Raw genomic sequence first — 20625 nt, 5'->3', positions numbered from 1 at the left:
TGAACTGTATGGTAAAATATGTTGTTTTTTTTTTAAAGATTTATTTTTATTATTTTTTCATTGGAAAGGCGTATATACAGAGAGGAGAGACAGAGAGGAAGATCTTCCATCCGATGATTCACGCCCCAAGTCAGCGCAACGGGTCGATGCTATGCCGATCCAAAGCCAGGAGCCTCTTCCGGGTCTCCCACGCGGGTGCAGGGTCCCAAAGCTTTGGGCCGTCCTCGACTGCTTTCCCGGGCCACAGGCAGGGAGCTGGAAGGGAAGCGGGGCTGGCGGGATTAGAACCGGCGCCCATATGGGATCCCGGGTGTGCAAGGTGAGGACCTTAACCACTTGCGCCACCACGCCAGGCCCGGTAAAATATGTTTTTTAAAAAAAAGAAAAATTAAAAATCTTCACAGCAGATTTATATGTAACTAAAACCTAAAAACAAGGGCGGGCATTATTGAGCAGCACATTAAGCTGGACTTGGGACTGCTACATTCCATATTCAGCATGCCTGTGATAAGATCCTGCCTCCACTTCCTATTCAACTTTCTGCTAATTGGCACCAGGGGAGACAGCAGGTGACAGCTCAAGTACTTCGGTCCCTGCCACCCTCTTAGCAGACTGTCCTGGTTCCTGGCTTCAGCCTGATGTAGTCCCAGCTCTTGTGGGCATCTGGGAAACAAACCAGGGAAGGTTCTCATCTCCAGTCCCTGTATGCATCACTCTGCCTTTCAAACAAATAAAATTAAATACACTTTAAAATCTGAAAACAGTCCAGGTGTCTATCCATAAGAAACAATCCTGAACGGTTGCTCAAACACTATTTAACAATAAAAAGGTAGAAAAATACTGAGTCATCCAACCACACAAATGATTATAAAAAGTCACTGCACTGAACAAAAGATATCTTACACTGAGAAAACAGTAGAGCACTGTCCAAAGCCCTGGGACCCTGCGCCCGTGTGGAAGTCCTGGAAGAGCTCCTGGCTCATGGCTTTGGATCGGCTCAGCTCCGAACATTTGCAGCCAGTTGGAAAGTTTACCAGAAGATGAAAATTCCTGGGCTGATGCCATGGCTCAACAGACTAATTCTCCACCTTCAAGTGCCAGTATGTACCCCATATGGGCACCAGTTTCTGTCCTACCTGCCCAGACGAAAGTCCTGGGCTTTGCGTTCAGCTGGGAAAGCAGCAGAAAGATAGGCCGAGTGGTTTGACTCTTGTACCCATAAGGAAGACCTGCATGGAGTTTCAGGTTTCTGGTTTGAGGCTGACCCGGCCCTGGCCCTGGCAGCCATGCAGCCATTTAGAGAGCTAACCAGCAGACAGATTTCTCTCTCTCTCTGTATGTGTGTCCTCACTCTATAACTCTGACATTCAAATAAATGAACAAATCTTTAAATAAAATATCCTATTTTCCAAAAAAATGCATAGGACATAAAAAGAAAGAGAAAAATATGCTAACATTGAACAAAAAAACAATCTTCAGCAATTGTCCCTAAGGAAGCCTAGCCACTTCCTCACTGGACTTCAACTAAATAAAGGCTTCAAGTCATCTATTATAAATATGTTCAAAAAAACAAAGAAAACCATGTCTAAAAAACTGAAGTATAAGAACAGCCTCTCACTGAAGAGTAACAACAAAAAATAGATACTAAAAGAAAGAACCTCAGATTTTGAAAAGTAAAAATAAACAAAATTAACGACCCACAGAGGGGGCAGCATCTAGCCTAGTAGTTAAGATGCTGCTTAAAATGCCCAGGTCCTAAATCAGAATGAACCAGTGGGTAGAAGACCTCTCCCTCAATATATAAATCCGAGTTTTAAATAATCTCTTTTTTTAAAAAAAAAAGCTTGAGAAATGATGCAGGACATTGGAATGGGCAAGGACGTGTTGGACCATACCCCCAATTATAGGAAACAAAAGCAAAAACAGACAAATGGGATTTCGTCCAGTTAAAGAGCTAGTGCACAATGAAAAAAACAACTGAACAGCAGAAAACCTGTTCAAGTTACGTATCTGACAAGGGTTTAATAGTCAAAGAACTCAAACAGCTCAACAGCAAAACAAACACAAAAATAGGCTTTAGCCATGAACAGGCACTTCTCAAAGAAAGACACGCAAACAGCTATACACTCAAAATCTCTCAACATCAGGAGAAGGTTCCACACTGGAAACAGATTTAAAATGCTTTCTTGAAAACAAAATGCTAATTCCTGGGCTGATGCCATGGCTCAACAGACTAATTCTCCACCTTCAAATGCCAGTATATATCCCATATGGGCACCAGTTTCTGTCCTACCTGCTCTACTTTCAATCCAGCTCTCTGCTTATGGCCTGGAAAAGCTGTGCAGGATGTCCCAAAGCCCTGGGAATCCTGCGCAATGATGTGGGAGACCCAGAAGAGGCTCCTGGCTTTGGCTCAGCTCAGGTGTGGCCATTGTACACCTTTGGGAATCAGTAAATCAAAGATCTTTCTCATTTTTCACTCTGTAAAACTACCTTTGTAATAAAAATAAATAAATCTTTTAAAAAAGAAAACTTGCCAACTCCACCTTGCATATCTCAAGACAATCTGATTGTCCAAATGCTAACATAGCACTGTTAATATGTAACATATTAACAGGTAACCTACTGTGTAAAAGTTTTTATTTGCCAAATTCTAAAGGGTTTAAAAAATACTGAATATGTTCGATTTGCAGTGTAACTTGTCCAGCTCTGTGGTGGGGATTTATTTTTTTAAGAGAGAAGTTGCAAAGAATGTTAGAATGCCAAAAGTGTTTTTATGAATGAATTAGCTATTTTAATGCTGCAATATGTGAATAAAATCAAATCATTGTTTAAAAAAAACAGCATTTAAGATTCTCAAAAAATGAAAACAGTACTACTGCATGATCCAGCAATTCTACAACCAGGAATATATACAAGGGAAATGAAATCACTAGAAATAAACCTACACTCTCAAATTGTAGCAATTTTTCTAATAGCCAAGAAATGGCTATCTGCTAACAAATGGGTCAAGACAATGCTGCATATAAACACAATGGCATATTACTATCCATAAAAGGATAATCTTGGGGCACAGCACGGTAGCCTAACGCCTAAAGACTTTGCCTTGCATGCACCAGAATCCCATATGGGCACCGGTTCGTATTGCAGCTGCTCCACTTCCCATCCAGTTTCCTGCTTGAGGCCTGGAAAAACAGTAGAGGATGGCCCAAAACCTTGGGACCACACATCCACATGGGTAACCTGGAAGAAGCTTCTGGCTTCAGATTGGTTTAACTCTGGCCATTACAGCAGACAGAAGATCTTTCTCCTGGTCTCTCCTTCTCTGTAAATATGAGTTTCCAATAAAAATAAATAAAACTTTTTTTTAGAAAGAAAATGGATAATCTTGTTATTTGTAACAATATATACATAACTGGAGATCATTTTTTCCTTTTTCAATTTTTATGAATTTTGTGAAGGTAAGCTATCCAAGCATGGAAAGGCAAGCACTGCATGATCTCATGCCTATGTGGAATGTGAACATTCACCTCACCAAAGTTAGATGTAACGGTGCTGAGTTAGGGTTAGTGTTACCACACCGCTCAACATTACTGACTCTTTGCTTTGTGCATTAACAGTCTCTTACAGCTGAATCCCATTGTAAACCAACTTCTTCCCTATTGTCTTAAGCTCTTGTTCAAACGTCTGTCTGTTCCATACTTTTCTTTCCCAAAATAAGCATCCTTTTCCTCCCAATCTTACTATAATGATGAATATTTTTTACATTCATTCTAGATATTATCTTTAAACATTTTCATTCAGGAACTAAGTATGGACATACCAGAAAATGGGTATCTGAATGAGTAGCAGTAACTTGTTCATGAGTTCCCACTGGGGACACATGCCTCAGAGTCCTGGGTTTGAGATCTGGCTCTGCTTTCAGTTCCACTTCCTACTAACGCTGGCAGGAGAACAGTTCAAATATTGGGTGTCTGTCACCTGTGTGGGAAACCCTGACTAAGGCTCTAGCTCCTGGCCTTGGTCTAGCACAGTCTTGGCTGTTGCAGACATCTGGGAGGAGGAATCCAGAGGATGGAAGGTCTCTCTCCATCCAGAAAATAAATTTTAAAGTAACATGTTTTTTATTGGTTATATTGAAGTTGTTCACTTCTTTTTAATGACGTTATGAATAGTCAAAGCATTTGTGTTATTCCTTGTAACATGCAGGTTCCCTGTCTTTCACCATGTTTAAAAACACCAAGTGTACTACTTTATATATTTTTACCAATAAATTCATTTTATTTTTTATCATGTTTACATAGTTGAGAGGGATACATGACCAGTCCAATTGGGGTGGGGAGAGTTGAGGAATAGGGGCAAGTAGATAAGACAACTGCCTCCAATCTCCTTTTTTCTTCTGGTATCTGGGCACAGTGGAGAGAGAAGGGGAGAAGGGCACTCTAAGCAGCCTAACCGCATCAGCACCCAGGAAAGGGCAAAGGCCAACTGAAGTCATCCCAAGGTCCCTGATGTGCAGCATGCTCCAAGGATACTGCTTAAGTGGTTTTGGCAGTTCTGAGATGCTCTTAATTTCACTGCTCCAAGACTGAGGAAATCCTTCCAATGTCCATTGGCTGACATAGTGCGCCTTAGAGTCTCAATTTGCCAGGATATTTGTGAATGGAAGTTGTCCAATTTGTTCTGCCCTCTATTTGTTCTAAAGAGGCACTAGACGTCCTCTTCAGGCCTCAATGAACTGGTTGTCCTATCACCAATGTGCATCTGGGCATGCTGTCCACCGCACAGGCCTCAGCAACTGTGGAGATCCAGTTCTGACTCTATGGTCAGACCACAGATGCTATGGTTTTCACTATGGTTGGAGTTCTGAGTCCAGTGACTCAGTTGGCAGGAGGGAGGAAGGCGGGAGATGGGGGAGCAGGGGAGGAAAGTAATACCCAAAGAAATCTTTCCAGAAGTAACCCCAGAACTGACTTTTGTGTGTATCAGCCAGTGTGGGGTCTGGCTCAGTCCATCACACAAACCTGACAACACACACATTGGTAGTTGCAGTTACCTGGTCAGTTCTGTCCCCAGCCCCATCTCATATGAAAACCAGTGGACACTGTGGCCCAGCCTGCCCTGCCCACCACACACTCTGCCTTCATGTACACCAGCGGGAACTGCAGCCTAGTCAAGGTGACCCCTAATAACCTCCACTAGGCCCATCCCCAACACTGATTCCTATGCATGCTGGTATGTGCAACAGATAGGTCTAGTCTGTTCCACATCTTATTCAGCTCGCGAACACATCAATGAGCAATGGAGCCTGTTAACTCAACCTAACCAACTGCACTACCAGCCCACATTCATGCTGGCAAGTGCCAAAGCCTGTTTAGCCAGGTCTGCCCCAAGCCCTGGTTCTCACACTCATCAGTGGGAGTTGCAGCCCATCAGAGAGGTGCCCACTGTTTACTTACTGGGCCTACTCCCAGCCCAGGATCTTGCACTTTCCAGATGGTTCTATGGTCTGTTTTGACAAGACTTGCCCCCATTCCCAGCACCTGCCAGCTGACGTTGCAGTAAAGCCCAACCAGCCTGCACGTACTCTGGCTCATGCATGCACCAGTGGACGTGATTGCTTAGCCCAGCCTGGCTTTCCCCCTAGCCCAGCTCATTAAGAGGCCAACGGGCATTGTACCTCTGCCCAGCCTGGACGCCCGTAGTCCCAGCTCTCATGCTCACCAGCAAGAGCTGTGGCCCAGCAGGGGAGCCTGTGCTGTCCCCCTACTGGACTTCTTCCCCCCAAGACACTCCCACCTCCAAGAGTTACATGTGCTGGTAAGTGCTGCGGCCCAGACAGGCAGGCCCTGCCTCACCTCGGCATTCACCAGTTCATGCTTCAGCCTGGCCCAGCCCAGCCTGTCCCCATTCCTGGCTTTCATGCAAACCAGTAGGTGTGACAGCCTATCCTAGCTCAGAATGGCCCACATCTTATCCTGGTTACCACACATGCCAGTGTACTCTGGTTTAGCCTGGCCCTGCCTCGACTGCCCCTCCTCCCTGCACAGAGCTAACCCACACCAAGTGTCAATAAGTGAAGCTTTCCTGCCTAGCCTAACCTACACCTGGCCCTGACTCCATGACCACCAGAGGGAGCTACTGCCCACCAGGGGAGTTTCCCAAGCTTCCCAATCAGGCCCATTCCCTGTCCCAGAGCTCAGCCCTTACCAAGCAGTCAGCCCCAGTCTCTGCCTTTGTGTGAGCTGGCGGATATTACAGCCCAGCCTGCCCCAAACCAAATTCTTGGATGTGCCTGTGGGTACTACAGCCTGGCCTGTTTCCATCTCCACAACTCATAAATGTTGCTGAGCCCTATGGTCAAGCCTAGCTCAGCCTGACACCGCCCCAGTCCTCCAGCAAACCATCTCATATGGCAGTTTCACAGATTCTACAAACAATCTGCTCCCACACCCAGTTCTCTCATGAGCTGATCAGTGTCAAGACACAGCCTAACATAGTCCACCAAGACGTCTCCCGAGCACTCCCTGGCGGGTACCATGGTTGATCCCCATCAGGCAGGCCTCCCAGCCATGGCTTCTGTGCACACTGGTAGGCAGCTCAGGTCTCCCATATGGGCAGGTGCATTGGTTTGGCCCTAAAAGGTCCTCCTCTTTCTCTAAACCACCCAACCTCAGCCTCCTTGTTTGTTTGCAAGTACAATAGCCTGGTTGGTGGGAGTCCCCCGGAAGTCACTCCTCACCTGCCACGTCCTCCCTCAGCAGTCCTCCCTCTCGCACATCTCTAAACCCGCTTCCCTGTGCAATCCACTGCTCCCTGTGCCCACAGATCTTCATGCCTGGTCCTCTGGCACTGTGCTGTGCCAGCCTGAGGCCCTGCCTCAGCCTGTTGCTTGCCCACCCAGGGCCCATGTGCACTAACGCACGAGTCTCCAGACCCTGTCTGTTGGCGTGCCAGCGTCTGGCTCCCACTTATCTTTTAAATAAAAGTAAACAAGTAAATAAATGGCTGACTATGCTGGCACACTGGTATAGTTAACCAGGCATTAACCAGGTCTAGGATTCCCACCAGCTCTTAGCTGCTTTTTTCCCAGCAGTGCAACACTTGCCAAGGTACTGCTGCCTGCATCTGGGGACTACTTTACGTTAATTGTTCAAAGCGCATTTGCCAGCTGAAGTGCTTATCCTAACAATCAGATAACTTTTTGCTATGAAAAGTTACTTAAGTCAAAGATGATTGTAAAAAATCACCATTGCTGAAGATATTTTAAAAAGAGCCTCTGGAATTAATTACAAAAATGTTAGATAAATATTGAAAGAAAAGCCTCATAGAACATACTGATGGTCCAATCTCTTTTCCACCTATTAAATAATTTTCCTACTTTCATAGATGTGTGATGACAATAAATAATGTAAAATATTTCTATGCATGCCTTCCTACTGCAACTTGAGATGCATGCCAAACATAAAATTAAGGCACATTAATTTAAAAACTGAACTTAGGTATGTGACTTACGAATTTATTTGACATTCTTATTTTATTATATGAAAGATAAGAACTAAAGTTCGATTATAAAAACATTTCTACATGCAATAATAAAGTTATGGCTTTCAGGAAACAGCTCATGTTTTGGAAAGTGAAACTTAACTCACTCTCACAAACGGAAGACAAAGGGAAATTCCACAAATGGGAGGTCAAAACAAATACAAGTAAAAGCTTCAATTATGCAACATGGGACTTCCCCGAAGGAACAGCCAGCAGGTTTTCCTGACTCAACCATAATGTTATCCAATCAGCGTTAAGGAGGGAAAGCGCCTCTGAATATAAATACAGCATACTAATCCCACGTTTTCGGAAGCACTGGGCTGCTTGGAAACATCCTGAGCCTACTACAGCAACACCTGCAGACTCAGCACCATGAGCCAAAGGGCCATTCTTACCTTCTGCCTTATCTTACTGGCTGTGAGCTGGACAAATGGTAAGAAATATCAAGGGATATCTAATTTGCAAAATCAGAAATAGGTTGGGAAATAAATTTTAAAGTAGAGAAATAGTGTATGTGAAAAATGCCTCCCTGTAAGCCAGAGGGAAATGAGCAGAGATTTCTTGGGTCACTGAGTTCACACAAATGACTGAAGACAGAGAAATAGCAGAAGGGAAAACGGAGAGGAAGAGGGATGAGAGGGCAGAAAGGATGTGAGAGAATGAGAAGAAAGAGGGTAAGATACAAACGTTGCCTTCTCTAAGCTTAGTTAAGAACTTGGATTGTATTTAGTGACAGAATTTTACAAATGACAACTCTTTCCACTCAGTTCACTATTTAATCCCTCAGAGATACGTTAAAATGGCATACATCCCTTATAGGATGAAGAGATTATGGACAGAAATGGGGAGATGGATTCTGCTAAACACGTCCCATGTATATGAAACGCCTATAAGGAAACATTGTGTCACCCTTTCTTGCTATACCTGTCTCTTTCCTTGCAGGAATGCCTCTCTCTAGAACTGTGCGCTGTACCTGCATCAAGATTCATAATAAATCAGTTAATCCAAGACTTTTGGAAAAACTTGAAATCATTCCTGCAAATCAATTCTGTCCACTTGAGATCATGTGAGTAAAACCTCATCTGCTGCTCAACTCTCTGGTTATAATCCATATCTACAACATGATAATAGCTAAAGATTAGCCAAGTAGTTTTTGATGATTCTAAAACTAACGTACGAAACAAGAAAAAGCTACAGTAAAGCTTTGGTGTCTGGCTCTGGAACTGTGTATTTCATCTGCCTATTGTATCCAACACTGTTTCAAGTATTTTTTTTTTCTTATTTCCTTCTAATAGTGCCACAATGAAAAAGAGTGGGGAGAGGAGATGTCTGAATCCAGAATTAAAGGCCATCAAGAATTTACTGAAAACAGTTAGAAAGGAAAGGTAGGTAGCTGTCGTTTGTAAAGGGACTACTCTTTAGGAAATGCAATTTCAAGGAATTAGAAATCTTTGCATTAGGCTTTGCAGTGTGATCTTCAGCCTAAAAGAATATAACCATTGTGTCCTCCTCAATTCCTATTTATATGCTGAGGTGCTACCTTGTGTGATAAGATCCAAAGTTAACCTGATTGCCTGTCAAGAACTGTCAGGGCTCTTCAACCTTGAGGCAGAGCAACGACAATGTAAACGAAACTGCAACTGCCCGAGGGGGAAAAAAAAGTAGCCAGAAAACACGCGGCTCCTGTAAAAGTCCACAATCACTGGCCAGCAGCAGGGAGGCACAGCCTGTCTTCCACCTGAGCATCTTGGGGCATCACGAGCTCAGTGTGAAGCCATGGCCTGCCAAGCACACTCACGTATCTTTTCTCTCTTCCTACAGGTCTAAAAGATCTCAAACCCCGAGAGAAGCACAGTCCCCACAGTGATGCCAAGAAGGGACCCCCTGAAAGGCTGCTCTGCCGCACTTCCTCACACAGACTGCATGTCAACCCCTCATTCAGGCCCCCTCTGCCACACTTCCTCGTACAGAACTTATGCCAATCCCTCACTGCCCTCAGCTTACAATTCTCCTAAAAGGTGATCAGCCAGTTGCCATACCAGCTGCTTCTGCTCCTGCATGGTCAAGGGCTTACCATCCTGAACTCCTCACAGTAACTCTATCTTGGCACCATCCCATAAGCTATTCTGAGTCAACGTGCCAAGTTCCAGCCTGCTAGTACGCCTTCCTCATCTCTCCTATTTTTGTTGTTGTTACTGTGGGATCATTCTTAAAATCTCAAACAGCTAAAAGGCATACAAACCAAGATGATACCAAAATCGACTTTTTGAAAGTTATGTTTACATTAGTCTCCTAAGGGACCCATATTCTTTTGGTGTCTGTAGATCAAGCTAAGAATGCCTGAACTGTGTAAATATTATTTAATGAAATAGTGTGTAAAGTATTGTTGGATGTATATGTTTCTACTGTTTTCAGTGTATATGGAACAATGTGTACTAATACTATATATCCACAAGAAATGGAAGAAATTGGAAACTGTAGATAGATGTTCTGTATGTTTTAAGACAAGTTTGTTTTTCAAAATTAAAACAATGTGTTTTCTGGGAAACACTAACAGAGACTGCTGGTACTGAAAAAAGAATAAAGTAATTATAAGTAAAATGAAATGTTTTATGGTTTTCTGACTGAGATATTTATTTCATAAGGTTAGATAAAGGGACCCATGGCCTAGAGAAAATGGGCAGAGGACAAATGAGCTCTCCCACTCTCCACCTGCTTTCTCTTGAGAGGCCCATCAGGTGAAGTCCTTCACAAGTGATGAGGCGTGACAGAGCTCGGCCCGAGTTCCAGGTGCCTACAGACAAGTTCTCATGGCACATTTCCACCTGAATATTCTATAAGAACCTCAAATCACACACACACACACACACACACACACACACACACAAAACTAAATTTCCCTCTCTCCCAGATAAAATTCTCTTTCTTTAATTCTAGATCCCACATTCACTGCAACATGTTCACTCAAATCCCCAAGCTAGACAGCTAAGAGTAATTCTATACTACTCCTTTCTTGCCTTCCACATGCAATTAGGCACTAAGAAATAAGTGATTCTAATAAACTACTAGTATCAAGAGTGTACAAATAAATCCTGCGGAGCGGAAAAGAGAAAGGACTAGTAACATAAGTGGATAAGAAAGACACAAGTCCCTCGCATGAAAGCTATGTTTAACCTGAAGAAATAGACATCCAAATCATTTATGATACCATATTATACCACCTCATTGGCGAATTTTTAAGTTGGAAATACTTTCAGCAAGGATGAAGAGTAATGAAGAATGGGATTCCTTTGCTAGTGCAAGGAGGAAACAAACAAAACAGCTGTGCTGTAACTCCTTTGGGAACAGCTGGGCATTGCCTTATAAAGTTCAGGCTGTACATTCTCTGTGCCCCTCAATTCCACTACTATGAATATATCATAGACAAATTTGTACACAGGAAATATTAACAATGCTACAGTGGCATTGTTTTATAATAGCAAAAATCTCAAAACAATTCGACTGCCTGAGTGGATAAGCAAATTAGGTTAGGTTATGCCCATTCAGTGAAATATTATACAACAATGAAAGCAAATAAAATGCAATTTCACAGGGGTTCCTCACAAACTTTATGAAAGGTGTACATTATCTTGTTTGTTTATTTTTAAAGCTATGAAGGGCAGATTTACAGAGAGAAAGAGTGACAGAAAGGTCTTCCATCTTCTGATTAGCTCCTCAAATGGCTGCAACAGCCAGGGCTGAGCTGATATGAAGCCAGGAGCCAGGAACTTCTTCTGGGTCTCCCACGTGGGTGAGGGGTCCCAAGATTTTGGGCCATCCTCCACTGCTTTCCCAGACCACAAGCAGGTAACTGGATTGGAAGTGCAGCAGACAAGACACAAACTGGTAACTACATGGGATGGCAGCCCTGCAGGCAAAGGATCTATATACTATGCTACTGCACCAGCCCCTTCACATTATGTTTTTTTTTAATTTTTTTTAAATAATATTATTTAGTTGACTAGGTTACAAAGGGTCAAGGTCTACAGGAAATTGGGTAAGACCATTGTTTCCACACTAATATCATCATCTTTTTTCCCTGTATCTGGGATCGGGGAGAAAAAAAGGGAAAAGCCCCACCCAGCCCAGGTCCCTCATGTGAGGCATGCTCCGAGGCTCCTGCTCAAGCAGTTTTGATAGTTCAACAGGTCTGAATTGCTGTCAATCTTGCTGTTTCAATCGCAATGAAACCTATTCAGAATCCACTAGCTGACATAGTCTTCATGGTTGGGGTTCCAAGATCAGCAGTTCAGTTGGAGGGATATCCAAAGAAACTTCATCTGAGATGATTCCAAACCTGATTCTTGTGTGAGTTTGCCAGTAGAGGGTCTGGCACAGTCTGTTGCCCCAATCAGCTTATGATCATGCTGCTCATTGCATTTGCTGGGTCAATTCTATATCCAGCCCTGTCTTCCACTTGAACCAATGAGTGTTGTAGTCCAGTTCAATCCTACCCACTTTATACTCGGTCCTCATGCAAACCAGTGGGAGCTACAACCTAGTTGGGGCAACTCCCCATAACCCCCCTAGGCCTGCCCCCTACCCTACTTCCCATGCATGCCAGTATGTACCACAGGCTTGTTCAGTCTGTCCCACATCCTATTAGCTCTCGTACTTGTCAATGGACAACGAAGCCTAATTCAACCCAACCAACCTACTATCCAGCCCACACACATACTGCCAGGTGCCTTTCTGTCTAGCAACCCCTGCCCATGTCCTGGTTTTTTAATTCAATAATTTCACAAGTTTTTTGAAATATCTTCATATATAGCAACTTGGTTGAACCTAATACACTTGCACAGGTGCCCAACATTGTGGCATTGTTGGGTTAAACTGCCACCCGTGATGCTGACATTTCATATGGGCAAGTCCTAGCTGCTTCACTTCTAATCCAGCTTCCTGCTGATGCCCTGGAAAAGCAATGGAAGAAAGCCCAAGTGTCTGAGTCCCCACCATCTACATAGGAAGGGATCTCATGGCAAAAGAAAGGCAGAGATGAAGCTCCTCGCCCTGGCTTTCAGTCAGCTGGGGACGAACCAGCGAATGGATGATCTCTCCCTGTGTCTTCCCTCTCTGTAATTCTGCCTTTCAAGTAAATAAACAAAGCTTAAAAGAAATCTTGCACAAAAAAGCACGCCAAAGGGTACATGAAACATATCAGCATTTACTATGAAGTTAATAATAACCAATTTTAACTAGGAGTAAAAACAGAGGAGTGAAAAACAAAGGAATAAACCACACAAAATTTGGAGTTCTTGGGAGAGAGACTGCAGTCAGGGAGCAGGGCATCCAAGGGCTTCTGCTCCATGGGAGTTTTCCCTGGGGTGAACAAGGGGTTGTTCTTAATCTGTACCCATATGTTTTCAGCTTTTTGAATGTATGTTCTACTTTACATTACAAAGGTTAAGCAATTTAACAAAAAACTCCAGAATATCACCAACTCCTAGGTGTCTTCATGAATCTCAAGCAATTTCACGCAACAAATGGAAGAATAAGAGAATCACCACACTGATATATGGCAAATGAATACAGCGTTTGACAACCACCACAGGGATCTTCGCGGAATTTCAGTGAACCCGGGCAGTGGCCAGCGAATGCCTTCTTCCTGCCCTCTCATTTTCCTTAATTCCTAATCTCCTAAATCTACAAAAGGAGACTTACTGTCTTGGTCTTTTTGTCTTACTCTTTATGCTGCTACAACAAAGAGCAGAGACCGAGTCACTTCTAAAAGAGAGGAATGCATTTTCTCACAGTTCTGAGGGCTGAGAAGTCCCAGGTCAGGACGGCAGCCTCTGACCGTGGCCTTTTGCTGCTTAGTCTCTTGGCAGGAGGAGGACGAGGGAGCATACAGTCCCGCAGGCCTTACTCCGGGCACCCCGTTGCACTCACGGGAAAGGAGCCCCACCTCCTGATCCCACCATGTAGGAAACAGCTGGATTTTGGAGAGAACATATTCCAACTATTCCCCTCTTATCCTCTGCAGACAGCTAATCCTCAGGAAGATGACTCACCAGTGAGCTGAAGTTTTTCTATATTCAAATGCAGCGTGTTCATTTAACATGTTTTTATGACTATCACATATGAGTTCTTGAGGATTGACCACGACATGGGTCATCATTTATTATAATAGACAAAATTAAAGAATGTCACTCCAAGGACTCAAAAAAAAAAAAAAACAGAAACTCCCCAGATGTGCATAAAACATACAGGTGTGAGCATGGTGTGTTAGAGATAGGAATGTTGTCAAAAATGACCTTGGAAAGACCTGTAGGAATTAGCTTACAAAAGCCTTTCTTATATGTGTATAAGTCATGTAAATCTCAGAAAACATACACAAAATAATGTATAAGACTGTTTGACTATGCTATTGTAATAAAATTAAAAATCTTAAACAGCTAGTAGAATGAAAATTTATTTCTTGATCACGAAAGGTTGTATAGGATCTGCTAGGCCCTCTCTGCTTTTTCATCTTTCATTTTTAAAGGATTTACTCTATTGACTTGAAAGGGAGAGACAGGGGAGACAGAGAAAAGAGATCTTCCATTTGTTGGTTCACTCCCCAAATGGCCATAATGACGAAGGCTGCACCAAAAAGAAGCCAAGAGCCAGGAACTCCACCTGGGTCTCCCACGTGAGTGGCAGGGGCCTAAGCATTTAGGCCACCTTCTACTGTTAGGCACATCAGCAGGAAGCTGAACTGGAAGCAGAACTGCCAGGACTCAGACACGGTCCCACAGCGCGAGTCCCGACAGGGCCCCTCTGTTACCAGGAGGAGAGTTTGTCCTTCCAGTGTCAGATTTCCATGACAGTACAGTTGGAGGAAACATCCCAATCTGCAAACACTACGGTCCAGATTCTCTTGCCCACCCAAGTCATGCTAGCTCTTTAAATTGCAAGTGGAGCTAGGTAGGCAAAGTATTCTTATTTCTGGAATACAGAAAAATTTCTTGAAAATGACATTTTAAAAATGTATACAAAAGAAGGCTTATGCAGAAAACCCAACTCAGACAGAAATCTAGAGATATTTTAAAAAGTAATAGAAGTCCACCTTTTTAGGGAAATAGAGCAGAGGTGAAGAACTCACACAATGGCTGGAGCTAACCCGATCCAAAGCCAGGAGCCAAGAGCCTCCTCTAGGTCTCCCACATGGGTACAGGGTCCCAAGGCTTTGGGCCGTCCTCTACTGCTTTCCCAGGCCCCAAGCAGGTAGCTGGAAGGGAAATAGAGCAGCTCGGATACAAACCAATGCTCATATTGGATTCTACCACGTGCAAGGCGAGGACTTTAACCACTAGGCTACCACACCGGGCCCTATTTTCCAAAATCTTTACGAAAAGCAACTTTACTATATTTGATCAAGGAGGGGGAAAGTTCAAGAAAATAGAAAGTATTTTCTGAAAACACTAAATTAAAAGTGTGAATTTTATTTTATGCATTTCTTTTTTAAGGAGTTGTCTTTTTTATTGGAAACGCAGCGTTGACTCTTCAAATGGTCACAATGGCCAGGCCTGGACCAAGCCAGAGCCAAAAGCCTCTTCTGGGTCTCCGACAAGGGTTCAAGGGGCCAAGTACGTGGGCCATCCTCTACTGCCTTTCCAGGTACATCAGCAGGGACCTGGTTCGAAGAGGAGCAACTGGAACTCATGAGATGCCAGTATCCTAGGCTGCGGCTTAATCCAATCTGTTACAAGTGCTAATCTTAAATTAGAAGCTGAAATTTACATTTTCAGCGAAATCATTCATCTTGGAAAAAGGTTTAAACTGAAAACTAAGTCATATACATACCAGAACTTCTTTCTCCATGCTAAGTTAAAATTTAACAATTTACACTGAAATTCACTAAACTACTAATAGGTGAGTTCATGAAAAATGAAATTAAAAGTTAATTTGTTGCCATGGCAATTTGAGGTGCAAGTGTCTGTCATAGTGGTTAGGATGTTGCTTAGGCTGCCAGCATCCCATGTTAGAGTTTGCATTGAGTCGTGTCTCTGATTCTGATTCTGGTTCCACTTCCCATCCCAGGTTCCTGCTAACAGGTACGTTGGAAGGCAGCAGTGAGGACTCAGGCACTTGGGTTTCCTGCCACCATGTGAGAGACTGGACTGAGCTTCTGGCTCCTGGTTTTCACCTGGCGGGATCCCAGCTATTGTGTACCTTTGATGAGTTAAACAGTGGATGATAGATCTCTGTCTAAAGATAGGTTTTAAATATGAAATCCAAGCATAATACATATTTTCCATGAACTTCTTGAAGAGCCCCCTTAATGAACAGATTTCAAATTATTTTACTTCAAAGTATTTTAATTCCATTATTATTTTTTTACTTTATAAAATACTCTCACATTTCATACTTGCTTATCTTCTTGCTTGTCATCACTTATTCACTATTAGATAACAAACAGGGTAATATTTTTAAAATGTGAATCAAATTACAACTCTCCTCTGCTTTTATCCTAATAATTTCCCCCATCGCACTTACAATGAAACCCAGAACTCCCCAGCACAGTTTATAAAGCTCCACCTAAGCCTCACGTGCTTGAATTGCATCAGTCTGGACCTCTGCCTTTGGACTTCAGCCACCCTGGCCTCCCGTTGCTTCCAAGCCCAGCAAGCAGGGCCCCCTCACTTCCACTAGAGTCAGAACTCTCCTCGTTCGTCCCTTTAGAGAGGGCTTTCCTTACCAGCCTACAGAAAACAGAAACACTGCCTGAATTTGGCTTGCAGCTCATCTTGTTACGGGTAAATACAGTTTACACTCGTGTGCTTATTCTCTATGTCCAACAGCTCAATGACAACAAAGGTTACAGGCCTTCCTTATTTGTCACTGCAGATCTGGTAACAAGAGGACTGAGTGCACAGTGATGCTTGATAGGCATTGGCTGAATGAATAAATGACATGTATTCAATAAATGTGGTTTCATGACATTTGTCACAGCTATAATCCTTTGGAAACTGAAATCACTTCTGAGGACGGGTCAACTTTCAAAGACATTGGTTCGTTCTTAAACTTCAGGAGAAAGTAAACTTTAAAGAAGACCACACTAATTTTGTTCAGTCACCAGATAAGCACAGGAGAAATACTGACCTTCTCCCATTACAAATCCAATTTGTTTACTGGCAAATTATTTACTAGGCTAATTCTATCAAACAGAAGCTTACATGGCTTTCAAAAGTAAATATATTGCAAAACTAAGTTTAATGTTTTCATTGTATAATTGTTGAGGAAAAGTTTTCTGGGAAAATTAATTCAAAATTTTTTAAAACTGTCTTATTTTCATTAGGAACAGAGAAAAGAATATTGCTCATATATTAAGCAATACTTTCCCAGGACACTCAGCCTGATTAGAGCCAGCACAGCTGAGGCGTCTTGTTTCCTAGGCTCTGATGCAAGAGAGAAACAATCTTAGTTAACTCGTGAATGGAAAAAGGAGAAAAGAAAAAGTAGCACCTGAAAGTTTAACACCAACCACAGCTTAGGGAGGGTTAGCGTCTTTGCAACGCTTTCATCTCGAGCGGAAGATTTTTGCTTTAGGATGTATGGCATCTGAAGCTTACCAACTTCCCTAAAATTATATGCAAAATATTATTTAAGTGTAAACATATCCACAGCTTTCAACAGATTCTCATCAAGTTCTGCAACTTCCAAAAAAGTCTAACAACTGAGTCTAATAGTATTAAAGCCCTTCAACAGATCACTCCGTTTCAAGGCATAGGGACACCAATGCAGAAATCCCATCTGTGCGACCTTAAAGGGATCCCAGAAACTAGCAATTTTGGAGATTTTCTTAAATTCTTTAAGACTTTCTTAACAGAATTTTCTTAAGAAACATAAAGGAGAAACTAATGATTCATATTTTAAAGGCACTCCTAGAATTTCTCTGGCTTTTAACCCTATTACATCCCACTAAGGCACAGTCTTCCCTGGCTGTCAGAAACTGAAAACCTCCATCAAATTACTAATGAAATGGGGAAAAAATACTGAAACATTATCAATTCAGTCAAGTTCAGTGTGATTAGCAATTACTGTATACCTACTCTGCAATATTGATTGGAGTAGAACCAATTAGACATGGTACCCATCAAATTATTAGATAAATGAAATGGGTGTGGAGCCATGCTGTCTCATCTATGCTTACTGATGCTGATGGCGACATAGCCATAGAGACTCACGTACCCTGCCATGGTACAAGAACACTACACTATTGTATCCAACTGGAACTAAAGCCAAAATGGCCTACCAAACCAACTGAAGACACTCCTTTAAGAAGTCTTTCAGGGCTGGCACAGTGGCTCAGCAAGCTAATCAGCTACCTGCAGGCCCAACATTCCATATGAGCCCTGGCTCAAGTTGCCGATGCTCTGCTTCCAATGCAGCTACCTCCTAACATGCCTGGAAGGGCAACAGATGACACAAGTGTTTGAGCCTATTACCTACATGGGAGACTGTTGGGAGTTCAGGATTCTGGCTTTGACCTGAGATAGTCCCAGCAGTTGCAAGGATGTGGTGAGTGAACCAGCAGATGAAAAACTGTCTTTCAAATAAATAAATAAATTTTTTAAAAATTTTAATAAGAGAAAATAGGTATTCAGCTCCAAACATAAAAAAGGAAAGGCTAGGGCCAGTGCAGTAGTGCAACAGGTTAATTCTCCACTCTGTAGCACCAGCATTCCATATGGGCACTGGTTCATGTCCCACTTGCTCCACTTGTGATTCAGCTCTCTGCTTATGGCCCAGGAAACAGCAGAGGATAGCCCAAAGCCTTGGGATCCTGCAACATGTGGGAGATCTTATATTCAACTCTTGATTCCTTTCTACTAATGTGGAATCTGAGAGAAGGCAGGTGATGGACTGAGTCCCCACATAACTGAATTGGGTGGCACCCAGGTCAAGTGCGGGGGATGCCCAGCAGCACACTCTGGGGACTCGGGGGTGTGGGTTTATAGGGGATCTGGAGGATGGTACAGGGGAATGGCTTATAGGGGAAGCAAGTGGGAATCTGAGGGTTCATATTCAGGTGAGCAATTACTTTATCCATAGATAAAGCCACTATACATGCAAGTGAGGGGGCTGTTTGGAGAGGAGAATGAAAAGACGTTTAAGGGTCAGACCGACATACAAGCACACACGGGAGAACTGAGCTGGAGTAGTTAGCATCGACCAAACACCACTCACTGTCACACACTAAAGCTAGGGCTAGGCATCTACCTGGCAGAGCTAGATCACAATACTCACCAGTGAGACAGAATAAGGGACAGGTGAGATTAGGCTGGACCATAACAATAACCAGCACATGAGAGAATCAGGTCTGGGGGCAAATCTCTTGGGGGATATGAGGGCTCACCCCTGAGAAACTGCAATCTCCATTGGCACAAGCAAGAGCTATGGCTGGGAACAGGCCTTGTTGAGAAGCTAAGGGGGTACCCCAGCTGGGTTAGGTCTCCCATTGGTAAGCATGAGAGCAGAATGGAGGCACTGGGCTAGGATGGACATGGCTGCAGACTCTCAGCATGGGTGTGGGCTGGGTCTGGGCTAGACTCCAGCACCCAATGGTACTCATGGGAGCCAGGGTGGGTGTAGAATGTGCTGGGCTAGGTCTCAGCTCACACTGAAACACATGAGAGCTGTGTTTGGGTATGGACCAGGCACGGCTGAGCTGCAACACCTAACAGTAAGAACCAGATTGCGTGTAGGCCAGTTGTACAAGCACACTGTTCCTGCCAGGACAAGAGGTGGATGAAGTCAACCTGGCCAAAGACCCACCAGTGTGCGTGAGGTCTGCCACTTGGAGGAGGCCTGATAGAGGAGCTTGGGGAACTCCTTTGTCAGGATGCAGTCCCTGCAGGTGAGCACAAGAACCAAAGCAAAGAGAAGCCTTGATCAGGCCAAGCTACAGTATCTGCCAACAAACATATGGGTCAGATCTAGGGGGCAGATTAGGTTGGGCCAATTCATAACATCCCCTGGCAATTCTGAGAACCAGGACAGGGTATAGGAGGTGCCAGGTCAGACTGAAACATCAGCCAGTTCACACTAGGGCCAGGACAGGAGGCGCAGGCTGGGCAGGCTAAGCTGCAGCAGGAACTGGAACTGGGGGCAGGCTGGACTAAGCCAGGCTTGTGTAACATACCAGTAGATGCCAAGTTGAGCCAAGCCATGCATTTGGGGGCAGTGGGTGCTGGGTCCATAACCCCTGGAGTGGGGGATCTGGCAGGGCCAGGTTATCTGGCCTGGGTTTTTGGGCCCACCTGCGCAGTGGGTGCCAAGTTCGTGAGCACTGAGGGCAGGGTTCACTGGGGTCTGGGTCATATGGTCCAGGTCATTGGGCCCACTTGTGTGGTGGATGGTGGGTCTTTGAGCCCCAAGGGCAGGGGGAATACAGCTGGGCCCAGGTCACCTGGCCCATGTCCCTGGACTTGCCTGTGCGGTGGGTGCCAAGTCCCCATGAGTCCCAGGGGTGGTGGGTCCAGTGCGACCCAGGTTGCCTGGCCTGACCTTTGTCCCTGCCTTCCAGAACAGGTCCTCCTCAAAAGAAACAGCAGAGCAGCAGATGGAAGGCCCTGATGCCTATGGAGCATACGGCAGTCCACTGGGGCCTGCATAGGACATCTGGTACCATACATGGAAGAAATCAGACAACTACCCCAGACAGACAATGACAGCAAATCAGCTTCGAAGGTCGACTGTGTCAGCCAATGGACATTGGGAGAGTTTCCTCATCCTTCAGTGAGATCGGCAGCATTTCAGAACTATCAAAATCACCTGGGCATGTGATGGCGTGGCACCCTTGGCGTGTGCACCACACTGGGACGATACTGCATGTCCCCCAACCCCAGGTACTGGGGCAGTCAGGAGGCTGGGTTTGGCTTCACCCCTTATATTGTCTCTTCCCCCAGAAACAGAAAGAATTAGAAAATTTGGAAACAATGATCACACCCACTTTTCCCTAACCCTCGATCCTTCCCACCCTGATCAACTAGGTAAACATCAATAATATTTTTTTAATTTAAAAGAATACACTTATATCAAATAATACCAATAAAA

At 43.9% G+C, this 20625-nt stretch overlaps 1 protein-coding gene across 2 annotated transcripts; it reads left to right on the top strand.

Annotated features, from left to right (window-relative positions):
* The first annotated feature begins 7853 nt into the window (after positions 1 to 7853).
* On the top strand, positions 7854 to 10140 carry CXCL10 (C-X-C motif chemokine ligand 10). 2 transcript variants are annotated; one of them, XR_005882336.1, is made up of 5 exons: positions 7854 to 7978; positions 8488 to 8611; positions 8841 to 8930; positions 9367 to 9467; positions 9520 to 10140. XR_005882336.1 is itself a non-coding variant. In XM_040966808.1 (4 exons), exons 1-4 carry the CDS (start codon positions 7918 to 7920, stop codon positions 9410 to 9412), a joined length of 321 nt encoding a protein of 106 aa, XP_040822742.1. In that variant the 5' UTR covers positions 7854 to 7917; the 3' UTR covers positions 9413 to 10140. The 2 variants fall into 2 exon arrangements, 1 of the variants encoding a protein (XP_040822742.1); XM_040966808.1 differs by having other exon boundaries at positions 9367 to 10140.
* The last annotated feature ends 10485 nt before the right edge of the window (positions 10141 to 20625 follow it).

This window comes from Ochotona curzoniae, unplaced genomic scaffold, assembly GCF_017591425.1.
Source record: "Ochotona curzoniae isolate NIBS_2020 unplaced genomic scaffold, NIBS_Ocur_1.0 scaffold_4506, whole genome shotgun sequence".
Classification (NCBI taxonomy): Eukaryota; Metazoa; Chordata; class Mammalia; order Lagomorpha; family Ochotonidae; genus Ochotona; species Ochotona curzoniae.
The sequence above is the reverse complement of the archived record's forward strand: the minus strand, read 5'-3'. Positions and strand labels throughout refer to the sequence as shown.